A 21,748-nucleotide genomic window follows, 5' to 3' on the forward strand; every position below is an offset into this window, starting at 1 on the left:
CCTCTTATTCAACATCTACCCAATCCCCTTACCAAACCTGATTAAATCATTAAATTTCACCTGTTACAGCTATGCAAATAACACTCAAATAATTTTAAAAATGGAGGGTCCAAAAGACCTCTACAATTTAAAACTTGATTGACTGCCTTTGGGTGACAAACACATGGATGATGAATAACCGTCTAAAACTAAGTACCGTAATGATAGAGATTATGACCAGTGGGTCATGACAAAAATGCTGACCTACCGCCTTATGGTCTAAGGAATATGAAACCCCTTCAACAATATCAAGAGAAGTCAGAAACCTAGAAGCAACCATGGATTCAGACCTATCAATGATACCGCATGTTAACCTCAAACAGAGTACCTTCTACACAATGAAAACATGAGGTTGCATCTTCCCCTATCTTTGATACTGTTTTGCTTTCCTTTATCTTATGACCAAGCTGACAAAACTTCTCTGGAATTAACTTCTTAGTTTAAAGAAGACATTTATTATTATTACTTCACCACGAGGTTCCTGAGAGATGAGATTAGTAGGTTGGAAGCACACGTTTAAAAGTAGTCACAGCAATGACAGGAAAACATATCAAAGTACTTCTCAATTGCAATGTACACAGCAAATACATGTGATTATATTATAGTATAACTATAAAGCTAAGAATAAAAGTCAAAATTCATCACCGTAGGGCCTATCACTGCTCGTCATCCTTCTCATGCCTGCAAGTTGATGACTCCTGTTCAACTGCGAGAAAGAGATTTTCTACCCAAACGGGAGGTCAGGCAGCTGACGTCCGCTCCTGACTGAAGTCTTGGAAAATTCCCCCACTGCTGCCCAGGGACACCCCTTATCCTGAAAAAGCCTGCTAACAGGCCCTGTCCTCTAATAGTCAAAACATGCTGGCTACTGTACATCAGAGTGGGAACAGAACAAGCGTTGGAGAGAGGCCAAGTCTCCAAAGCTCGCACATTCCCAGGGTTGAGCAGAGGGAAAAACACAAAATATACAATCTCATATCACGCTAGGGCTTGGTAAGAATTAGAAATATGAAAAACACAGCTTTGTCTACCATGTGGAAAACACAGCTCATCTGCAATGTCTCAACTGCAATGTCAAACTCCACGATAAAGCCCATAGGCAGCTAAACTGAATACAAAATGTATTGTCTAATGCCACGTTAAAGCCAATAGGCAGCTAACCTAAATACACAATGTAAAGTCTAATGCCACGTTAAAGTCAATAGGCAGCTAACCTAAATACCAAATGTAATGTCTAATGCTACGTTAAAGCATGTAATCAAACAAGTTGACAAACTTTATATTGATCCCATGTAGAACTTGAACTGAAGGCGCCAGTTGCGCAAAAAGGATCCATGGGGTTTGTACTTTAGGTTCAGGTTGGGGGTGCGGTCCCTCCCCCGACCCCACACACAAACACCCGAAGGGAGACCACACAGCACACTCATGGTCAGTGGCGAGTCGTGGTAGGATCTGCAAAAGAAAAAAGTATGACTTTTCTTGCAAATAACATTTGTCATCTGGAATATGTTCCCATTTTTCCTGTCCTAGTTTCATGATCAACGGAACATTGTTGGGACCCTTTGCTATAATTTCTGCAGGTTCTGGGGGGTCACCTGGGGATTCAACCCACACTTTAGCACTGAGATTTTTATCTGCTGCACCACAGCTTCCCTTTCCTTGCACTGTCAGAAGGGCTGGGGCAGACTCCTTCCTTACCAAACCTCCATTGCCTGCACTTATGACAAGTTGGGCAATTCTGTCTCCAATCTGTATGAATAAATCAGATTCTCTTCTAGTTATCAGAATAATTTAGATTTTGACTTGGTAATCTGCAGCAATCACTCCCCCTAAAACCTGATCAATTTGCCATATCTGTCCTGGTAACTTTCCTCTCCCCAACTGATCTTTGACTGTTTGTGGGACAGATCTCTGTTGTGTGTGCTGACAAATAGGACATTACAAAATCACAGTTTTTATCAAATCTAGGGGAATGTGCATCTCTCTAATCTCTGCCCACCTGTAAGTGGATTTTTCTCCCAGATGTCCACATTTCTGGTGCGCCTACTTAGTCATCCCCACCAAGTCTTTGAAGCAGGTAGTTGCGGTCAGGGGGAGCCTCTGGATTCCCTCTGCAGGCGTCGCTGTGGGGGGGTCAGGGGGGGTCAACTCTGGCTACTCATGGGCTCGCAGTCGCCGGGGAGTCCTCCCTGTAGCGTTGTTTCTCCACAAGTCGAGCCGGGGGTGTCGGGTGCAGAGTGCAAAGTCTCACGCTTCCGGCGGGAAACGTGTGTTCTTTCAAAGTTGCTTCTTTGTTGCAAAGAGGTTTCTTCCTTTGAGCAGAGCCGCTGTCCTCTGGAGTTCTTGGTCCTTTTAGATGCAGGGTAGTCCTCTGAGGCTTCAGAGGTCGCTGGACCCTGTGGAACGCGTTGCTGTAGCAGTTCTTTTGAAGTGGGGAGACAGGGCGGTAGAGCTGGGGCCAAAGCAGTTGGTGTCTCCATCTTCTCTGCAGGATTATCAGCTCAGCAGTCCTTCTTCGTCTTAGGTTGCAGGAATCTATCTTGCTAGGTTCTGGGAGCCCCTAAATACTGAATTTAGGGGTGTGTTTAGGTCTGGGAGGGCAGTAGCCAATGGCTACTGTCCTTGAGGGTGGCTACACCCTCTTTGTGCCTCCTCCCTGAGGGGAGGGGGGCACATCCCTATTCCTATTGGGGGAATCCTCCAAAATAAAGATAGAGGATTTCCAAAGGCAGGGGTCACCTCAGCTCAGGACACCTTAGGGGCTGTCCTGACTGGTGGGTGACTCCTCCTTGTTTTTCTCATTATCTCTCCTGGACTTGCCGCCAAAAGTGGGGGCTGTGTCCAGGGGGCGGGCATCTCCACTAGCTGGAGTGCCCTGGGGCATTGTAACACGAAGCCTGAGCCTTTGAGGCTCACTGCTAGGTGTTACAGTTCCTGCAGGGAGGAGGTGTGAAGCACCTTCATCCAGAGTAGGCTTTTGTTTCTGTCCTCAGAGAGCACAAAGGCCATCACCACATGGGGTCAGAAACTCGTCTCTCAGCAGCAGGCTGGCACAGACCAGTCAGTCCTGCACTGAACAATTGGGTAAAATACAGGGGGCATCTCTAAGATGCCCTCTGTGTGCATTTTTTAATAAATCCAACACTGCCATCAGTGTGGGTTTATTATTCTGAGAAGTTTGATACCAAACTTCCAAGTATTCAGTGTAGCCATTATGGAGCTGTGGAGTTCGTTTTTGACAGACTCCCAGACCATATACTCTTATGGCTACCCTGCACTTACAATGTCTAAGGTTTTGTTTAGACACTGTAGGGGCATAGTGCTCATGCACCTATGCCCTCACCTATGGTATAGTGCACCCTGCCTTAGGGCTGTAAGGCCTGCTAGAGGGGTGACTTACCTATGCCATAGGCAGTGTGAGATGGCATGGCACCCTGAGGGGAGTGCCATGTCGACTTAGTCATTTTCTCCCCACCAGCACACACAAGCTGGCAAGCAGTGTGTCTGTGCTGAGTGAGGGGTCCCTAGGGTGGCATAAGACATGCTGCAGCCCTTAGAGACCTTCCCTGCCTTCAGGGCCCTTGGTACCAGGGGTACCAGTTACAAGGGACTTACCTGGGTGCCAGGGTTGTGCCAATTTTGGAGACAATGGTACATTTTAGGTAAAAGAACACTGGTGCTGGAGCCTGTTTAGCAGGGTCCCAGCACACTTTTCAGTCAAGTCAGCATCAGTATCATGCAAAAAGTGGGGGGTAACTGCAACAGGGAGCCGTTTCCTTACTCGAGCCCTGTTTTATATGTACCAGATTAAGGGGGTCATTCCGACCCCGGCGGTCCGGGGATGCGGGAGCACCGCCAACAGGCTGGCGGTGCCCCGCTGGGCATTCTGACCGCGGCGGTTTGGCCGCGGTCAGACAAGGAAAACCGGCGGTCTCCCGCCGGTTTTCCGCTGCCCTTGGAATCCCCCATGGCGGCGCAGCCATGGGGGATTCTGACACCCCCTACCGCCATCCTGTTCATGGCGGTTCACCCGCCAGGAACAGGATGGCGGTAGGGGGTGCCGTGGGGCCCCTGGGGGCCCCTGCAGTGCCCATGCCAATGGCATGGGCACTGTAAGAGGGCCCCACTGTGTATTTCAGTGTCTGCAATGCAGACACTGAAATACGCGACGGGTGCAAACTGCACCCGTCGCACATACCCACTCCGCCGGCTCCATTCGGAGCCGGCTTCCTCGTGGGGTGGGGTTTCCCGCTGGGCTGGCGGGCGGCCTCCTGGCGGTCGCCCGCCAGCCCAGCGGGAAAGCCTGAATGGCCTCCACGGTCTTTCGACCGCGGAGCGGCCATATGGCGGTTCCCGCGAGGCTGGCGGCTACCAACGTCCGCCTCTGTCGGAATCACCCCCTAAGTGTTAGATACTAGCCTCCTGTGCCTGCCCTATACTGTGAGATTTAGGTGAACTCATCACCCACTGCATGATTGGCAGTTCAGGTTTCAGAATTATATGATCATTTAATGTCATTTGCTCAGTATTCACTAGAGCCCAATAACAAGTCAAAAACTGTTTTTCAAAAGGAGTACAGCGCTCCACAAAGTCAGATAGTTTTCTAATCCAAAGCTCCAGGGGTACCCTTGTCCTCCCCTGATTCTGATTTACATGTAAACCAGTGTTTCCCTCTTGCACTGCGCAACAATCTAAAGTCTGTTGAATTATTTCATTTGCCAAATCAAAAGCACACAGCTGCTTCTCACTCCCTTCAAACTCATGTTTTTTCCTAATTATTTTGTACCAAAGTTTTAAGATTTTACTCAGATGAGGGCTATGCTGTTTGCAAAAATCAAACAAGCTCATGAAACTCGGTGTCTCTTGCTTAGTGCAAATGGTAAGAAACTCTAAAATCTTTTGTTTTACCTGTGACAACATCTGTCTATTTTCTGGATTCCACTGAATTCCCAGAAACTGCACATTTTGTGACAGTACCTCTGCCTTGTCTGAATTAATTTTACACATCGTACTTTGCAAAAGTGGTCTGAATATAACATTCTCAACTTCGTGCTCAGTGTAATCTTTTAAGGAATGCACTTGAACTCCTGCCAAAAACCGTGGGCTGCTCTGCGCACAGAGATCTACGCTCTGCTCATAAGGCTCACACTGGCCCCCACCTTTTTTAACCTCCTCATTACTGAAATGGGAAAAGCCAGATTCTCCTGCAACAGCTTTATAGATTTCAGTTTTATCTTGCAACAATTTGTTCTGGCTAATTTGCTCACGTAAATTCTTATTTTCATGTTCTAACTGCCTACATCTCTCATGCATTTTTCTGTAAGCAGACAAAAGTATCCAAACCCTTCTGTCAAGAACAAAAGGAACATCATTTCTTTCATAAGAAAACACTTTTGCTTTATCCAGGCACTCATCCCAAGACACACAAAGTTCTGGTAAACAAGAAAACATGTTTCTCACAGCACCATAAGGCAGTTTAACTTCACATGCATTTTCAAACATGGTCTGCCGTGCTTCTTTAATTCTCTAAACAACAAAAAAATTACACTTTTAAATTGTGCACTTCCAAGCTCCAGTTCGACTCCCAGATGGACGACTCACGCCAAAATGTTTTGCTTTCCTTCATCTTATGACAAAACTTCTCTGGAATGCACTTCTTAGTTTAAAGAAGGCATTTATTATTATTACTTCACCACGAGGTTCCTGAGAGACGAGATTAGTAGGTTGGAAGCACACTTTAAAAGTAGTCACAGCAATGAAAGGAAAATATATCAAAGTACTTCTCAATTGCAATGTACACAGCAAATACATGTGATTATATTATAGCATAACTTCAAAGCAAAGAATAAAAGTCAAAGTTCATCACCGTAGGGCCTATCACTGCTCGTCATCCTTCTCATGCCTGCAAGTTCATGACTCCTGTTAACTGAGAGAAAGAGATTTTCCACCCAAATGGGAGGTCAGGCAGCTGACGTCCGCTCCTGACTGAAGTCTTGGAAAATTCCCCCACTGCTGCCCAGGGACACCACTTATAATGAAAAAGCCTGCTAACAGGCCCTGTCCTCTAATAGTCAAAACATGCTGGCTACTATACATCAGAATGGGAGCAGAACAAGCGTTGGAGAGTGGCCAAGTCTCCACAGCTCACACGGTCCCAAGGTTGAGCAGAGGGAAAAACACAAATTGTATGCTCTCTTATCACGCTAGGGCTCGGTGAGAATTCGAAATACGAAAAACACAGCTTGGTCTACCATGTGGAAAAACAGAGCTCATTTGCAATGTCTCAACTGCAATGTCGAACTCCACAATAAAGCCCATAGGCAGCTAAACTGAATACAAAATGTAATGTCTAATGCCACATTAAAGCCAATAGGCAGCTAACCTAAATACACAATGTAATGTCTAATGCCACATTAAAGCCAATAGGCAGCTAACCTAAATACCAAATGTAGGGCCTCAATCTGAGGCCGGCGGGAACCGCCATATGGCCGCTCCGCGGTCGAAAGACCGCGGAGGCCATTCTGGCTTTCCCGCTGGGCTGGTGGGTGACCGCCAGAATGCCGCCCGCCAGCCCAGCGGGAAACCCCTTCCCACGAGGAAGCCGGCTCCGAATGGAGCCGGCGGAGTGGGAAGGGTGCGACGGGTGCAATAGCACCCGTCGCGAATTTCAGTGTCTGCTAAGCAGACACTGAAATTCAAAGTGGGGCCCTCTTACGGGGGCCCCTGCAGTGCCCATGCCATTGGCATGGGCACTGCAGGGGCCCCTAGGGGCCCCACGACACCCCTCACCGCCATCCTGTTCCTGGCGATCGGAACCGCCAGGAACAGGATGGCGGTGATGGGGTCAGAATCCCCCATGGCGGCGCAGCAAACTGTGCCGCCATGGGGGATTCCTCAGGGCAGAGGAAAACCGGCGGGACACCGCCGGTTTTCCTGTTCTGACCGCGGCCATACCGCCGCGGCCAGAATGCCCTGCGGAGCACTGCCAGCCTGTTGGCGGTGCTCCCGCCGACCCCGGCCCCGGCGGTCCTTGACCGCCGGGGTCGGAATGACCCTCGTAATGTCTAATGCTACGTTAAAGTCAATAGGCAGCTAAACTGAATACACCATGTAATGTGCTACTGGTGAACATTGAACAACTAATATGCGCAGTGGTGAAACACAAAGTCAGTGGTCAAACACAATGAATGGCATAACAGATACCAACAGAAAGTGAAAGTCAAGCTCACAGTCATAATATCCAGGCTTAACTATGAGAATAGCCTATACCCTGGCACACCCGCGTTCATCATGCCCAACTAAAGTTCATCCAAAACGCTGCTGCAACATTATTTCTCTACCTTCACCGGAGAGAAAACATGACTCCAGTCTTGCAATCACTCTATTGGCTACTGGTCTCAATAAGGGCAGTGTTTGAGGCACTTTGCATTGTCCACAGAGCCTCCAAAGAAAACGACTGCTATAACTACAAGCTAAATTCAAGCAATACACACAAAACTGGAGACTCCAGAATTCCCCACTTACCATTATGCCACCTCACCATAAACAATCTGTAGGAGGCACTGCTTTCTCATTACAGTCTGCCAAGCTCTGGAACTCACTAACAGCTAATATTCAAAGCATCCAAGAGCATATATACTTCAAAAGACAGTTGAAGAAATGGCTTTTTCCAAGACAACTACAGCATCACACATTCCGAACCCTGAAAGACAGTCACACCCTGAAGCTCAATCTTCAACTTACAATCCACATATTGAAAACAACTCAACCAGCAAACTACTTTTGATAACTGCGATAATTGCAACGCGCTGCATCCCATAGCATGATGATCACACCTCAGTGATCAATATGCACAACATGGAAACAGTTCACACACAGAATCACAAAACAAACACAAATCTTTCCAACCTCCTATATGGTGCAGCTGGCTGACCATGTATGTAAGCACTTCATTGCCATACATGGTGCAGTAAGTGCTGCACAAATGCTGCAATTCAATAAAATACAATATTTAGCATTAGTGCATCACCACGATTTGTTTTGATCCTATTAAAATCATTGTTTCCATCACACATCAGAATTGCAAAACATAATTTGCTTCATTTCCACTTTCATAACTGCTGATACATGTTAAAATGAATCCTGGGCAGTAAACTCCGCTCAGTGGGCAAAGTTGATGGAGTTTTGCCTACTCCCTGCTCTACTTGGAGCATGGAGTTCGGTCAAAACTCCACCTACGAGTGGTGCGGAGTTTGCCGGTGCTCAGTGCTGCTCACCTCCATGACCAGGGCCGGCTTTAGGGCAGTGCTAGCGGTGCGGCCGCACCGAGTGCTGACCTGGATTGGGGGGCACTGACTGATGAAACTTGCGATTTAAAAGCCCCTGCTGGAAAGTTCCTTGTGCATCCAGCCCTCAAGAAGCATGTCAAGATACCTCTTGTGATTAATGTTCCTGGTAGGGAGAGAGATGGGAGTTTTGTCTACTGGCAGTTTTGACTAGCCATAAAGTAAAGCACAGAGGGTTAATATGCCAGCTGCAAAGAACAGGATTATATTTTATGTGGCTAGCTGAGTGGATTAGTAAAGCCAGCCTTACCAGAGCTTTAAAACAAATCAATGTATGTGAAAGGGGAGCTATGGAGGGATATGGGGCACATAAGATGGGTTGTAGTGGGTGAATTCAAGTTGTAGTGAGTGAATTTGAGGAGGTAGGCATGGGGTGGGGGGCACCAAAAAAGACTGTTGCATAGGGGGCCACCAGCACTAAAGCCGAACCCTGTCCATGACCAAAGGTCCCTCATGGGGCGTGAACCTCCCAATGCAAAAAAACAGGCATCCCATACTGATATAACGCTTGTCGAATTGGAAATGGAAATGGAATTCACCCACTGATTGACCCCACGTCCAATCGTTGGTCGGTGAATTGGCATGCTGTCTGCAGGGGTTAACCCGCCCACTGCTGGAATCTGAAGGTAGTTCGATCGGCAGCAGGAGCAGATGCCAGGGACCCCAAAGGCAGCAGCCAGCGCCTGCCTGATACTATCAGTGCCGGGGAAGGAGTCAATCCACCACTACGGACACCAGCATGAGCATCATGGCCGACGCTCGGCAGCAGTCCGAGGCTCTGGAGATCGAGCCCGGCCTGGCTCGAGAAGACCCTGTGGGGTGCAAGAATTCCACACACATTAATAATACATGTACATATTTATTTTTAGCTCTGCCTCATTTTTAAGTTTCTTAATTGCTTTTTGACATTTAAACCACTGTTTTGCTATGGATATTGTTGACCCAACATGCTTTGCCCTTATCTTCTTTTCTCTGTATCTGCATTTGGATGTTTTCGCGGCGTACAGCCTCCGTGAGATCAGAGGCTTCCCCTGCAAAGCGGTGGTTAAAAGTGCAGGATGCATATGGAACAGCTGTCCTAATGCTAGCTAATGCCGATGACGTTTTCAATAATACTAAAGCCATTATTCATGCTTTTTGACGCAAACCAGCGTTAGTGAAGGTTTGCTTCAAAAATTTTAACGTCGGCTAGCACCATTCCTATACGCAAGCCGGGCATCATATTTAAGAAATGATGATAGCTGGCGCTAAGGCCCGATTAGCATCAAAATAAATTACGCTAACTGGGTGGGAGAGGCGTAGGAGAAACAGGGGGTTGTGCGTCAAAGAATGGCGCTAGTCAGGTTAGCGTCAAAAAATTACTCTAACCCGACTAACGTCATTTGCTTTGACACACAACCCCCATAGAAATGACTCCTGTCTTAGTAAAGACAGGGGTCATGTCCCCAGCCCGGTGGCCATGCCCAGGGGACCTATGTCCCCCGGGAATGGCCATTGGGCAGAGTGCCATGTAGGGGGTGGCCAAGCTAAGCTCCCCTATGGCACTACGTCAAATAAAAAATACTTACCACTACTTACCTCTACTTACCTAGGATGGGGTCCCCCATCCTCCGCAGTCCCTCTAGTGTGGCTGGGGGCGTTCCTGAGGCCTGGGGAGGGCACCTGTGGACTCCTTCCATGGAGTTCCACCATGGAAATGAGCCCACAGGTCCCCTAACGCCTGCCCTGACCCAGGCGTTAAATAATGATGCTAAACAGGATTAGCGCCATTATTTAGGCCCACCTACATCCTGTGTGTCATTTTTGCATGGGAAGATAAATAGGGCGTTAGGGCCTTTGAGTCATTTTTTTGCCAGGGAATGCCTACCTTGCATCTCATTGACACAAGGTATGTTTCTACAGTAAATAAAATTACGCTAACTGCATACATTTGGTGCTAGACTGGTCTAGCGCCAAAGTATAAATATGGAGTTAGCTAGTGCCAGATTTGCGTAAAAAAAATGATGCAAATCCGGCACAAACAGAGTATAAATATGCCCCTAAATGAGTTCATCGCTTAATGAAATGTTGCCAAGGGATTTAATAAGTGCATGACCACAATTTAAATGCTTAAATCATTTTTTGGGACACGGCCCTGAGGCTTTCATTAAAAAATGTCTGTTGTGCATATGTGAATATGAATTGTGAGCACACTGGAACATAGAGATGAGCACATTCTTGCAGTAGAGGGTGACGTGATGCAGCTGCATGAAGCCAGCCTTGTGTGTGCAGCACATGTGTAATTAGGTAGATGTGTTTAGAAAGCCAAGCTTCAGCACATATAAGACTGTGTGCTGTGGCAATAAGGACCGGGAGGCCTCATTCCGCTGTATGCAGAACTCCGCGAAATTTCACAGAGTTTTTAAATATCTCTGTGAAATTCCATGGAGTAGAACTCCATGAGTTCCACCCACCCCTAAAATATTTGCACAGTTCATTTATAGGTAATCACATTTTTCATGTATTAAAACGAAACTGACATCCTACAGTTTTTCTTTATGCACTCCCTGTATGCAGGGCCTCTGGAATTATGTGATTCTATTGTGTTTTCTGCCTAAATATGCATTTGCAACATAGACTGCAGATTTTAACAATAGAAATCATGTTTCTTGCTGATACGGCTTAAAATTTACTAATAATTCTGTAACGTGCTGCTGTGCAGTTGAGAAGTCCTTCACAACGATTGACTGGTCGCCTTTCTGTTATTTACAGCTGTATTTTTATATGGACCTGATACTAATAAAGTGAAACTTTTGCTAGTGCTAATATGGACAAAATGACAAAAATGAAGGAATACGATTACAAAATGTGGAGCATTGAACTGCATAATTTATGTCTTCTTGGTGCATTATTTGGTCAACCTTGCTGAATAATTTGTCCCTTCCCTGCCCCGTAATCCCAGTGGCCTCACTTGCACCCCACCAATATTGCCACATGGATCTCTTTACAAAATCCTCTTACTTTGTAGTCAGATAAAGAAAAGTAAACAACATCTCCATGTATATATTTGTCAGACTACATAGCTGGCTTTTAAACTCAGTCGTTGAACATGTAGTGAATGTAACAAGATAAACAAGCATTGGCAAAACCAATAGGTCGCGATAAACCAAGAGCTATTGGCAATGTCAATGTCTTTTAGCCATGCCTTATGGAGTGGAGTGAATGTATGTGTTGTGAAGTTGAAATATGCCCAATGTACTTATGTGGCGTGGAGTGGAATTATATGGCATGATGTTGCATTATATTGTGTGGATTGCAAATATGTGGTGTGGTGTGGAGTGGACTGATGTGGGTTGGAGTGGAATTGTGTGGCGTGGAATTGTGTGGCTTTGAATTCTGTGACATTGAGTTGAGTTATGTGTAGTGGAATTATGTGATATAGTGTGCAGTGGAATTGTGAGGATAGCAATTATGTGGTATAGAGTTTAGTGGAATTATGATGAGTGGGATTGTGTGTCATGGAGCATAATTATGTAGAGTGGTCTTGTGTGTAATGGAGTGGCATGAAGTGGAGTGGAATTATATGGCGTGGTGTTGAATTATCTGGCATGATGTAGAATTCTGTGTTGTGGACTTGATGTATGCAGTGTGCATTGGAATTATGTGTCATGGAGTGAAACTATGTGGTTTGGTGTTGAATTATGTGGTGTGGAGTGGAACTGTGTGAAGTTGCATTTTGAGGTGTAGAATTGTGTGGTGTTGAGTGGAATTATGTTGAGTGCAATTATGTGGCATGGTGGGCAGTGTATTTCTGTGGAGTGTTGTTGTGTGAGGTGGAGTGGATTTATGTGGAGTTTAATTATGTGGTTGGGTGGTGTGGAATTGTATGGCATTGAAGTGTGTGGCATTATATGGCATAGTGTGGAGTGGAATTATGTGGAGTTGAATTATGTGGCATAGTGCGCAGTTGAATTTTGTTGAATGCAATTATGTGTTTTGCAGCTGAGTGTATATATGGTAAGTTTAATTATGTAGTGCAGAGTGTAAATATGTAGTGTGGAGTGGTATAATGTGTAGTGAATTTATGTGGAGTTGAATTGTGTTGTGTGAAGTGTAATCATGTGGATTTGAGTGAAGTAGAATTATATGAAGTGCAATGATATGTGAAGTGGAACAATAAGGCATGGAGCTGAATTTAAATATGTGGAGTTGAATTAGTTGGATTGTAATTGTGTGGCATGGAGTAGAAGGATGTGGAGTGGAACTGTGTGGCCTGGAATTGTAAGATGTTGAAATGTAATGTATGTAGTAGAATTATGCAGTGTGGATTTGTGCATTACAGAATTGTGTGGCACTTAATTGTGTGGCATTGTGTTGAATTATTTGAAGGTGAATTATGTGGATTGTAATTATGTGGTATAGAGTGTGGGTAAATTATTGATTGTGGCATTGTGTGGCATGTAGTGGAATTATGTGGAGTGAACAGGGATTGGGTGGTGGGTGGGAAAAGAAGAAAGATGGACATCGCAGGGGGAGATGGATTCAAATGCAAGCTTCCTAGTGGCAAAATAAATTCCGTCAGCAATGTCAACATGTTTCTCTGTTATTTTCATAGAATATGTTTTTGTAAGCGCATGAAGCAGTCCATTGTTTATACAACTATTAATACCCACCATTTTTAAACTTGCACCCACTTAATTGATCTCAGAAGAGTGAAAGGCTCAGTTCCCTCTTTCAAATTTTGAACTCCAGTACCTATGAAGCTGTGACCTGCATGTCACAAACATATCTCAGACACCGACTTCTTAAACCAGAAGTTTTCATTTTGCATCATGCTGAGGTGTGCAGCCCAGTCACCTGAGATTTGTTATTGTTGATTTCATTGGATGATTGCATGAAGATTGTATCACCCTTTCTTTCCACAAACCAGAGGTTAAAGTGCATTAAAAAAACTATTGGGAAGTGTGATCTTAAGTGCATTGTGGGTGGTCGGAGGGCATGGCAGCGAGGCCAACGGGCAGAGATGTGTAGAGACTGCTTGTAGAAACAGGCATAATAAAGGCCCTGTGTAGAGAGAGCTAAAGAGGGTCAGATGTAGAGATGAGTAGAGGAGACGTTTTGCGTAGACATGTGTTTATGTAGACACCTTTAGTAAATACGCTTCCCTAGAGAGGAATGATTCCACACATGGACACGGGTATCAGACACTGTTTATAAAGAAAGAAGGCAACTGTTTTCTGATGTAGCGGCTAAAAAGAGCTCCTTCCATGCATAAGGAGATAGACTGCACTTCTAAAAACAGGTGTGTGAGAGAAAGAGAGAGAATAGAGATGAGCTGCTTTTAGACATAGGAGGAATGACAATCTCTTTGAACACAGTGGTAGATATATACTGGAAACAGTGGGGAGCACACTGCCTCACACTCCAGCATACAGTTTGCCCCAATGCATTATGGTAAATGCAGTATGAATTAGTGCTTACTTCATCTGTAGTTGTTCACCTTAGTGTGTGTAACTAGTACTGTATATCTCTAGACACGTGTTTCTGAGTTAAGCAGTTCATCAGTAGAGAGCAGCAAGTTTTCTTCTGGGGCTGCTGCAAATGCTGCCAAAGTCATCTCAGGTCTCAGCACCCCTCAGTGGCACACAGGTGCATCAACCAGAGCTCGTCAGCTTGCTGGCTCAGGGAAGCCTTTTTAAATAGGAAACAGTTGGGAGCACACTGCCTCACACTCCGGCATGCAGTTTGCCCCAGTGCATTATGGTAAATGCTGTATGAATTAGTGCTTACTTCATCTGTAGTTTACTACTTTTGTGGGTGTAGCTAGTGCTGTATATCTCTAGTCACGTTTTTCTGGGTTTAGCCGCTCCTCAGTAGACAGCAGCAGGCTTTTTTCTGGGGTTGCTGGAAATACTGTTAAAGTCCTATTAGGTGTCAGTACCACTCAGTGGCACATAGAAGCATCAACCAAAGCTTGTCAGCTTGCTGGCTCAAGGGAGCCTTTTTAAACAGGAATCAGTTGGGAGCACACTGCCTCACACTCCGGCATGCAGTTTGCAGATATATACTGTTTCTGGAGATGAGATAATAGAACCTGCTTCAAGAAAAGAAGCAGAGAGGCACCTCCTACATATGTGGGAGATAGCCTCTGATTCTGTGGCCAAGCCTAGAGAGAAATAGAGCGAGAGAGAGAAGCTACTTCTAAAGAAAACAGGAGAGATACAGCCCAGGTCTTCAAGAGATTGCTTCACTTAGGGTATATAGTGAGACACAGGGCGTGGGAAGGGGCGCTTCTAGAAACGGAAGTAAACAAAGTCCTTCTAAAGATGGGTGGGAAAAGGAGAGCTTGCTATAGAGGCAGGACAGATAAAACTGGCTTCTTAAAATTGGGTGCAGAGAGACTGCTTCTAGAAATGGGATGAATAATCTTATTTCTCCTTGACAAAGCAGTGCTAGAGCGAGACTGCATCGAGAAAGAATGGAGGGAGACTGTTCTAGAGTAAGGCAGATAGAATAGAGCTTCCCTATGCATGCATTAATAGAGTCCTTCTAAAGACACCGCTGCACAGAGATTGCTCCTAGCGACGGGTGAACAGAGAGAGAACTTCTAGACACAGTGATCTGGGAACTGCCTAGAGAAAAAAGGGAAGGAAGAGACTTTCCTCGACCTAAGCAGAGTGGGATACCGACCTGTATATGTGGTAAACAGACTGTATCTAGGGGCAGTGTACTAAGAGGGCGCTGATGTGAATATACCATCCCAGGTATTCCATGAATTCGGGCACAGCAGGTAGTTTAGTTGTTTTCCTTGATGATCCACAAGTGAACCTCCTGGGGCTGAGACACACTGCCTTACTGGGACTGAAAATGCTCTGCTGAGACAGACTGAGCCTGTGTCTAAAGGGAGAGAGCGCCTGTGGGAAGTATAGCCAGAAGGCTCAGACATACAATGTCAGGAGGCAGGAAGGGTCTTCCACTGCTAGGGAAAAACTTTAAATCATCAGATAAAAGTAAGGAAAGTTAAGAGTCAGGAAAGGGCGGACTGAGGAGAGGATGAGGGGATGTAGGAGAGGGAGAGAAGAATAAAATAGGAAAGAGGAATCTCTAACACTTAGAACACTTTGACAATTCTTGTGAATAATAGGAGATGCCAACTAAGCGTACACCAGCCACAGTAAATGGAACCAAATCAGGAAGAGGGAGGAAAGAGAAAACCAGACAACGAGTGGCAGCTCCAGTGGGGACTTCAGGGTAAAATAAACAGCCGGGATTACGGTCATGGAAAGAAGCAGCTGCTCATTAACAATGAATGCACGCAAATTAAAACAAAAAAAATAGAAGACAATGCCCAACCTTCCACAACACTTACTGTGTGAAAAATGAGCAAGCAGTATAATATGTTCTTGATTCCCCTGTAGGGCACCTGAGTGTGAGTCACATGCAGGGCTGCTCTACCGCCTGCATACGAGAAAGGAAATACCACGCAATGGCCTTTAGGCCTTGGGACACGTTTGATAGGCAAGCCTCGACTTGTCAACTGTGTGGGGAGATGACAACAACAACAAAAAAAATCACTTTGAAGTCAGAAAAAGAAAAGAGGTCTGACATCTGATCTCTTTGAATACACAGCAAATGAGAGGAGATAAGAGCAAGATTTACTGGCTGATTTTCAGAGGAACTGGAGAGTAACACAAGCACTTGTGTGAACTGGTCTTAGTCTAAGAAGAAAGTAGTTTGTAAACACATGCTAAAATATGAACCAGTGTATTTATACAGGACTTAGGGCCAGATGTAGGTAAGTATGGTTTTGCGAGTTGCAATTTGCGAGTCATAGAGACTCGCAAATTGCAACTAGCAAAACCACATGCAGAAAGGTGTCTCAGACACCTTCTGCGAGTCGGTATGGGGTCGCAATGACCCACCTCATTAATATTAATGAGGTGGGTCGCAAATTGCGGCCCCATACCGACTATGGGCACTCGCAAACATGGAGGCCTGCTGTCATCAGCAGACCTCCATGTTTGCGACTGCTTTTCAATAAAGCAGGTTTTTTTTTTCAAAGTGCAACCCGTTTTCCTTAAAGGAAAACGAGCTGCACTTTGAAAAATAAACCGAAACCTTTTGTTTCGGTATTTTTCAGGGCAGGTAGTGGTCCATTGGACCACTGCCTGCTCTGAAAAATTATTTTTGTGATCATTCACAAAGGGGAAGGGGTCCCATGGGGACCCCTTCCCGTTTGTAAATGAGTTACCATCCACTTCAAGTGGATGGTAACTGCGAGTTGATTTGTGACCGCTTTTGCGGTCACAAATCAACTTACATCGCGGTGCGAGTTGCAAATAGGAAGGGAACACCCCTTCCTATTTGCAAGTCGGAAACACATTTTGCGAGTCGGTTCCGACTCGCAAAATGTGTTTCTGCATCGCGCACAGGCATTAGCGCCTCGCAAACGGCGTTTTTCGCCATTTGCGAGGCGCTAATGCCTTGCTACATCTGGCCCTTAGTCCCTGCTCTACAGGACAGCTAAACACTTAAAGAGGCATGGCAAATGCATGCCATGGACAAATGGGGAGAAAGATTATGAGAGTGATATTGGAGTCAGCAAATGGGAAGCTTATGGGTGGGCTGAAACCCACAAAGTAGAAAACAGCATGTCTCAAAGAGTCAGTGCAAGAGCTGTTTAGGCGAGACCTTAAAAGGCATTTTTATGGTGACTTCACCTTCTGAAAGTCAGCATTTTTTTTAATTAATTTTATTATAGACTGTATCCATTCAAATGTGAATGCAGTTTATTTAGTTTCTTAAATACTGTGCCAGCTGGCTTGGACATTTGGTGGGGGGATTAATATGGGCTGGCCCGGACCTCAAGTGCCACCCTCTGGCAATGGCCCTGTAGAGCGGACCACTCACCCCTCGACCTAGACAGCTTTCAGGCACTAACCTCACTGAAGGGCACCAAGAAAGGACATGGCAGCTAGAAGCTGATGAATGTGACAAGTGGGCGCTATAAAACACAATAAATTGTACCACATTCTATTCTCAGCTGGAAACGTTGCTCCATGCCTAAAGCCCTAATGTAATTTACAAAAAAGCCTCTGAACCCATGTTTATAAAACACTGTAGGCAGGGAGAATCTACAGAGGATAACATTATTTAAAACAAACCCGAAATACATATCAACACAGCTAGCACAGTCCTTAATTTGAGCTTGTGGTTGCCAGTGGGGGGCACCAGCACTTATTTTTGAGGGCCGGCACTTAGTTTTCTGCATCAGGCAATTACTGTGAGCAAAAGACACATATGGGAAAGAGAAAGGAATGAAAGACAGAAAAGGGTCACAAAGGGACAAAGCAGAAAGCTGCAAGAGTGAGCTGAAGGGGCAGGGAGTGGTTGTAAATGGTTAAAGAGAGAGGGCTTTAGGATTATGCTGCCTCAGTGTTCTGTGCTTGCACATTTGAATGCAGCAGCCACATGTTTCAGAGCAGAGCTTTGTGCACCGGCATGTTTTTTATTCACAAATGAACCATTGAGCTAGCAACAGCCCGAACGAACAGCACACACTGTTGTGTATTTCAGAAGTGGTTAGATGTTTCCAGCGTGTGTTGGTCCAGTCATACTTCTATTCACACCCTCACACTTACTACTTTGGCAGATGGTCTGGATCTCACCTCGCATCGAAGTTGGAATGAGGGCTTAACTCCCGCACATGGCACACTGCAGAGTAAGCATCATCATGTAATTATTTAAATAGCCCACACTGCACTGCATGCATGAAAACAGATTTTGACAGCGTCTTATGTAGTGGATAACAATTGGCCGCTTTATTAATGTGGAGAAGCGTGTGACTGCCCTTGATAGCATATCTTGAGGTGCAAGCGCGTTGTCCTGATCCTGATTGCAAACCCACACGGGACCGCGCTCCTTAAATGCACCTTTCATTGCACCCCTGGGTTAGCTTCGTCATATTGATTGGGGGGTTTGAACGATGGCAAACCCCCCCATTGGTTGTTTGGTTTTTGCCCCCCCCCCCACACCCCTCTGCTGGCACACTGGGGTGGGGGCACGCTGCCACCTGGCTGGCGTGCTTGTTCTTTAAAACCGGTTTTACCGGTCCCTTCCGGGCCAAGGAGGCCGTTAAGGCGCCGGCCCTTTAAGCCCCCTGCGGGGGCAGCCTTTGCACTAAGTGGCAAGAACACAAGCGCATTCACCATCGACTTCATGCCGCAGAGGTGGCTGACACCATAAAGTATCCTTAAATCACCCTAATCCAGGGTGTCACTCTATTTAGGATCAATCCCCCCAGGGCTCCAGTGCGCCCACCCTCTCTGTCACCTTCACTCTATAAAAGAGTGGTTCCCTCTATCGACTTAATGGTTTCGCCAAAGCTGTATTTGCATTCACTTCACCCATTAGAGTCAAGAGGGTGGAAAGAATTCTAGAAGGAGCTGCAGCAAGAGTTGAAAAGTACTCAAAGATGTCTTTGATGTTATTCTGTCGCCAATGTTCTATTTCTGGGGAAATAACAACAAATGTGTACTATCTTTCGGTCAAATCGGTAGCTTTGTGCCTTCTTCAAAAGGCACAAAGGAAACTGCTCCTGACGTTCACTAAACACGGAAACCTGAGATTAAAAAAGAACACCACAGCCACTAGGTACCCCCCAAATGTCAGTGGTTCACAAATTGTGCACAAGTAGGACATTGTACCGAAGTGGAAAAAGGTAGATATTATTTTTTTTTATTCCTTAAAGTGCCACCTTGCAAAAGCAGGACCGAAAAGGGGACCTGCATAGAAATGGGATTCCGACCAGAAAAAGAGGTTGAGTTGTTAAATTGTCATTCATGGAAAAGGCAAACTGGTTCCTAGTCTAGAATAACGTCACGAAGTCCTGGGGGGACCTCTTCATCTACCTGTGCACGAGCAGGCTTTAAACCACAGCATCAATCAATATGTTTAAAAACAGAGTGATGGGTATTTACCCTCCAGAGGGCCCACCCTCACCTTCCGCATCACCAGCCTCCACTGGGACCTACTTGAGGCCACTCTGTTCATTATCCCAATCTGAACAGATCCTTGTGGGTGCCTTGTTTACCTGCAAAGTAAGATGGAAGTTGCAGTTGATGGCTTGTTTAGGTACCAGAGCTTCAGGGTGTGTGGAATCTGCCTTTCATCATTCAGAGGCTGGGGACTGTGTGGGGATGTAGGGCCAGATGTAGGTAGGTTTCCTTTTGCGAGTTGCAAATTGCGAGTCCCAGCAACTCGCAATTTGCAACTCGCAAAAGGAAATGCAGAAAGGTGTCTCAGACATCTTCTGCGACTCGCTATGGGGTCGCAAAGACCCACCTCATAAATATTAATGAGGTGGGTCGCAGTTTGCGACCCCTTACCGAGTCTAGGCACTCACGGGGATGGTGGCCTGCTGGAGACAGCAGACCACCATGTCCGTGACTGCTTTTAAATAAAGCAGTTTTTTTTTTCTCTTTGCAAGCCCGTTTTCCTTAAAGGAAAACGAGCTGCAAATAGAAAAAATACCGAAACCTTTTTGTTTCGTTTTTTTTCAGAGTAGGCAGTGGTCCTTAGGACCACTGCCTGCTCTGAAAAAATATTTTTGTGAGCATTCACAAAGGGGAAGGGGTCCCATGGGCACCCCTTCCCTTTTGCGAATGAGTTACCATCCACTTCAAGTGGATGGTAACTGCGAGTTGGTTTGCGACCGCTTTCGCGGTCACAAAGCAACTCTACATTGTGATGCGTTCGCAAATAGGAAGGGAACACCCCTTCCTATTTGCGAGTCAGAATCACATTTTGCGAGTCTGTACCGACTCGCAAAATGTGATTCTGCATCGCGGAAGGCCTTTTGCGCCTCGCAAACGCCGTTTTTCGCTGTTTGCGAGTCGCAAAAGGCTTACTACATCTGGCCCGTAGTTCGTTGTGCCTAATGATGTGCGATGGGGGAGGCGGGTGTTGAGCATCCCCGGTGACGGGCATGCAAGGGAAGTCCACCCTGTACACATGCAATCCTCATTAATATTAGGACTTCATGTTTTGAAACATTGCTATTTGTACACTGTTTCCCAACAATCTATGAATTCTGGACAGTTACTTTTACAATATCATATTCATTTATCATATCCAATTATGTTGAATGTAAATAAGGAGTTAGAATTTTACAAAACACACACCAGTATTGTCGAAAGGGAGAGTTGTACAGAGGCCTGTTCTGAGTACACAAATGCCTTGAGCCAGTGACCTCTGGCAAACAGAAATATTAGGGTCAGACGGGGAGCCCAGCAGCAGGAGATAATTATCAGTCAGTTTGTTTAATACTATAAGTGTAGGCTTGAGGGCTGGGGTGCCCTACTGACCCCCAGAATACCCCCAGGAGCTATTTAATAAACTGATCTCTGGTTCTCTCTGTCTTGCAGCTACGGTGACCATGGATCCAGACACTGCTCAATGGTGGCTCACACTGTCCGAGGACGGAAGGAGCGTGAGACACGGAGACAGAGTACAGGGCCTGCCCGACTCCCCCCAGAGATTCAATCCTGTCATCGCTGTCCTGGGGAGAGAGAGGCTGGGCTCAGGACGGCATTACTGGGAGGTGGAGGTCGGGGACAAGACGGGCTGGACCCTTGGGGTGTGTGACGAGGCTGTGACCAGGAAGGGGAAGATCTCACTATCACCTGATAACGGATACTGGGTAGTGTGGCTCAGCGATGGTGAATATCAAGCTGCCACCTCCCCTCCCACCCTCCTGACCCCCCGTGTGCCCCCCAGGACTGTGGCTTTCTTCCTGGACTACGAGGCGGGCAGGCTCTCGCTGTACAATGTGGATGACCGGTCTCTGCTCTTCACCTTCTCTGGGGCCTCCTTCCCCCCCACCCTGCGGCCCTTCTTCAGTCCCCATCTCAGGGAGGGAGGGAGGAACGCGGGGGCGCTGCGGATCCTGCCGGTGACAGGACGGGAGTGAAGAGACCCTCAGCAGCGTCGAGTGGGGATATCATGAACGTCACTGGCGCTGGTTAAAGGAGCTGTGCATAATGTCATTTAATATGAAATGTTAAAGACATTACGTAAAATAAATAATACTGCAGCAAAAGTCTTGTCAATAATGCACATTCTTTATTATTCAGTGGCCCCTTCACTCTTCCTTTATTTCTTGAGGGTGAGGAAAGGTCTCGTTGCTGAGAGTATTTGATGAATGTTAAAGCTGCTCTGCTGTAAATGCGGCCTCATCTTCTGCAGATGTGTGAAGACGGCGCTCCTGGACCTATCACATGTAGTGTTGTTGCGCCTTGGACTGGGTAACAGGGCCCTGCCATCTCGCCAGGGACCCTGAGGTACACAAGAGGGATGGAAACGGGGAAGACCGAGACACGCAGGAA

General features: G+C 46.2%; 1 protein-coding gene across 1 annotated transcript in view; it reads left to right on the forward strand.

The window, feature by feature from the left end:
• LOC138299193 (butyrophilin subfamily 3 member A1-like) overlaps window positions 1–21,443 on the forward strand; it is a 798,776-nt gene extending 777,333 nt beyond the window's left edge. The window contains exon 34 of the mRNA XM_069237291.1: window positions 20,789–21,443. Coding sequence (XP_069093392.1) covers window positions 20,789–21,333 — 545 coding nt within the window. The 3' untranslated portion in view covers window positions 21,334–21,443. The remainder of the gene's footprint in view (window positions 1–20,788) is intronic.
• The last annotated feature ends 305 nt before the right edge of the window (window positions 21,444–21,748 follow it).

The sequence above is a fragment of the Pleurodeles waltl genome, chromosome 6, assembly GCF_031143425.1.
Source record: "Pleurodeles waltl isolate 20211129_DDA chromosome 6, aPleWal1.hap1.20221129, whole genome shotgun sequence".
Classification (NCBI taxonomy): Eukaryota; Metazoa; Chordata; class Amphibia; order Caudata; family Salamandridae; genus Pleurodeles; species Pleurodeles waltl.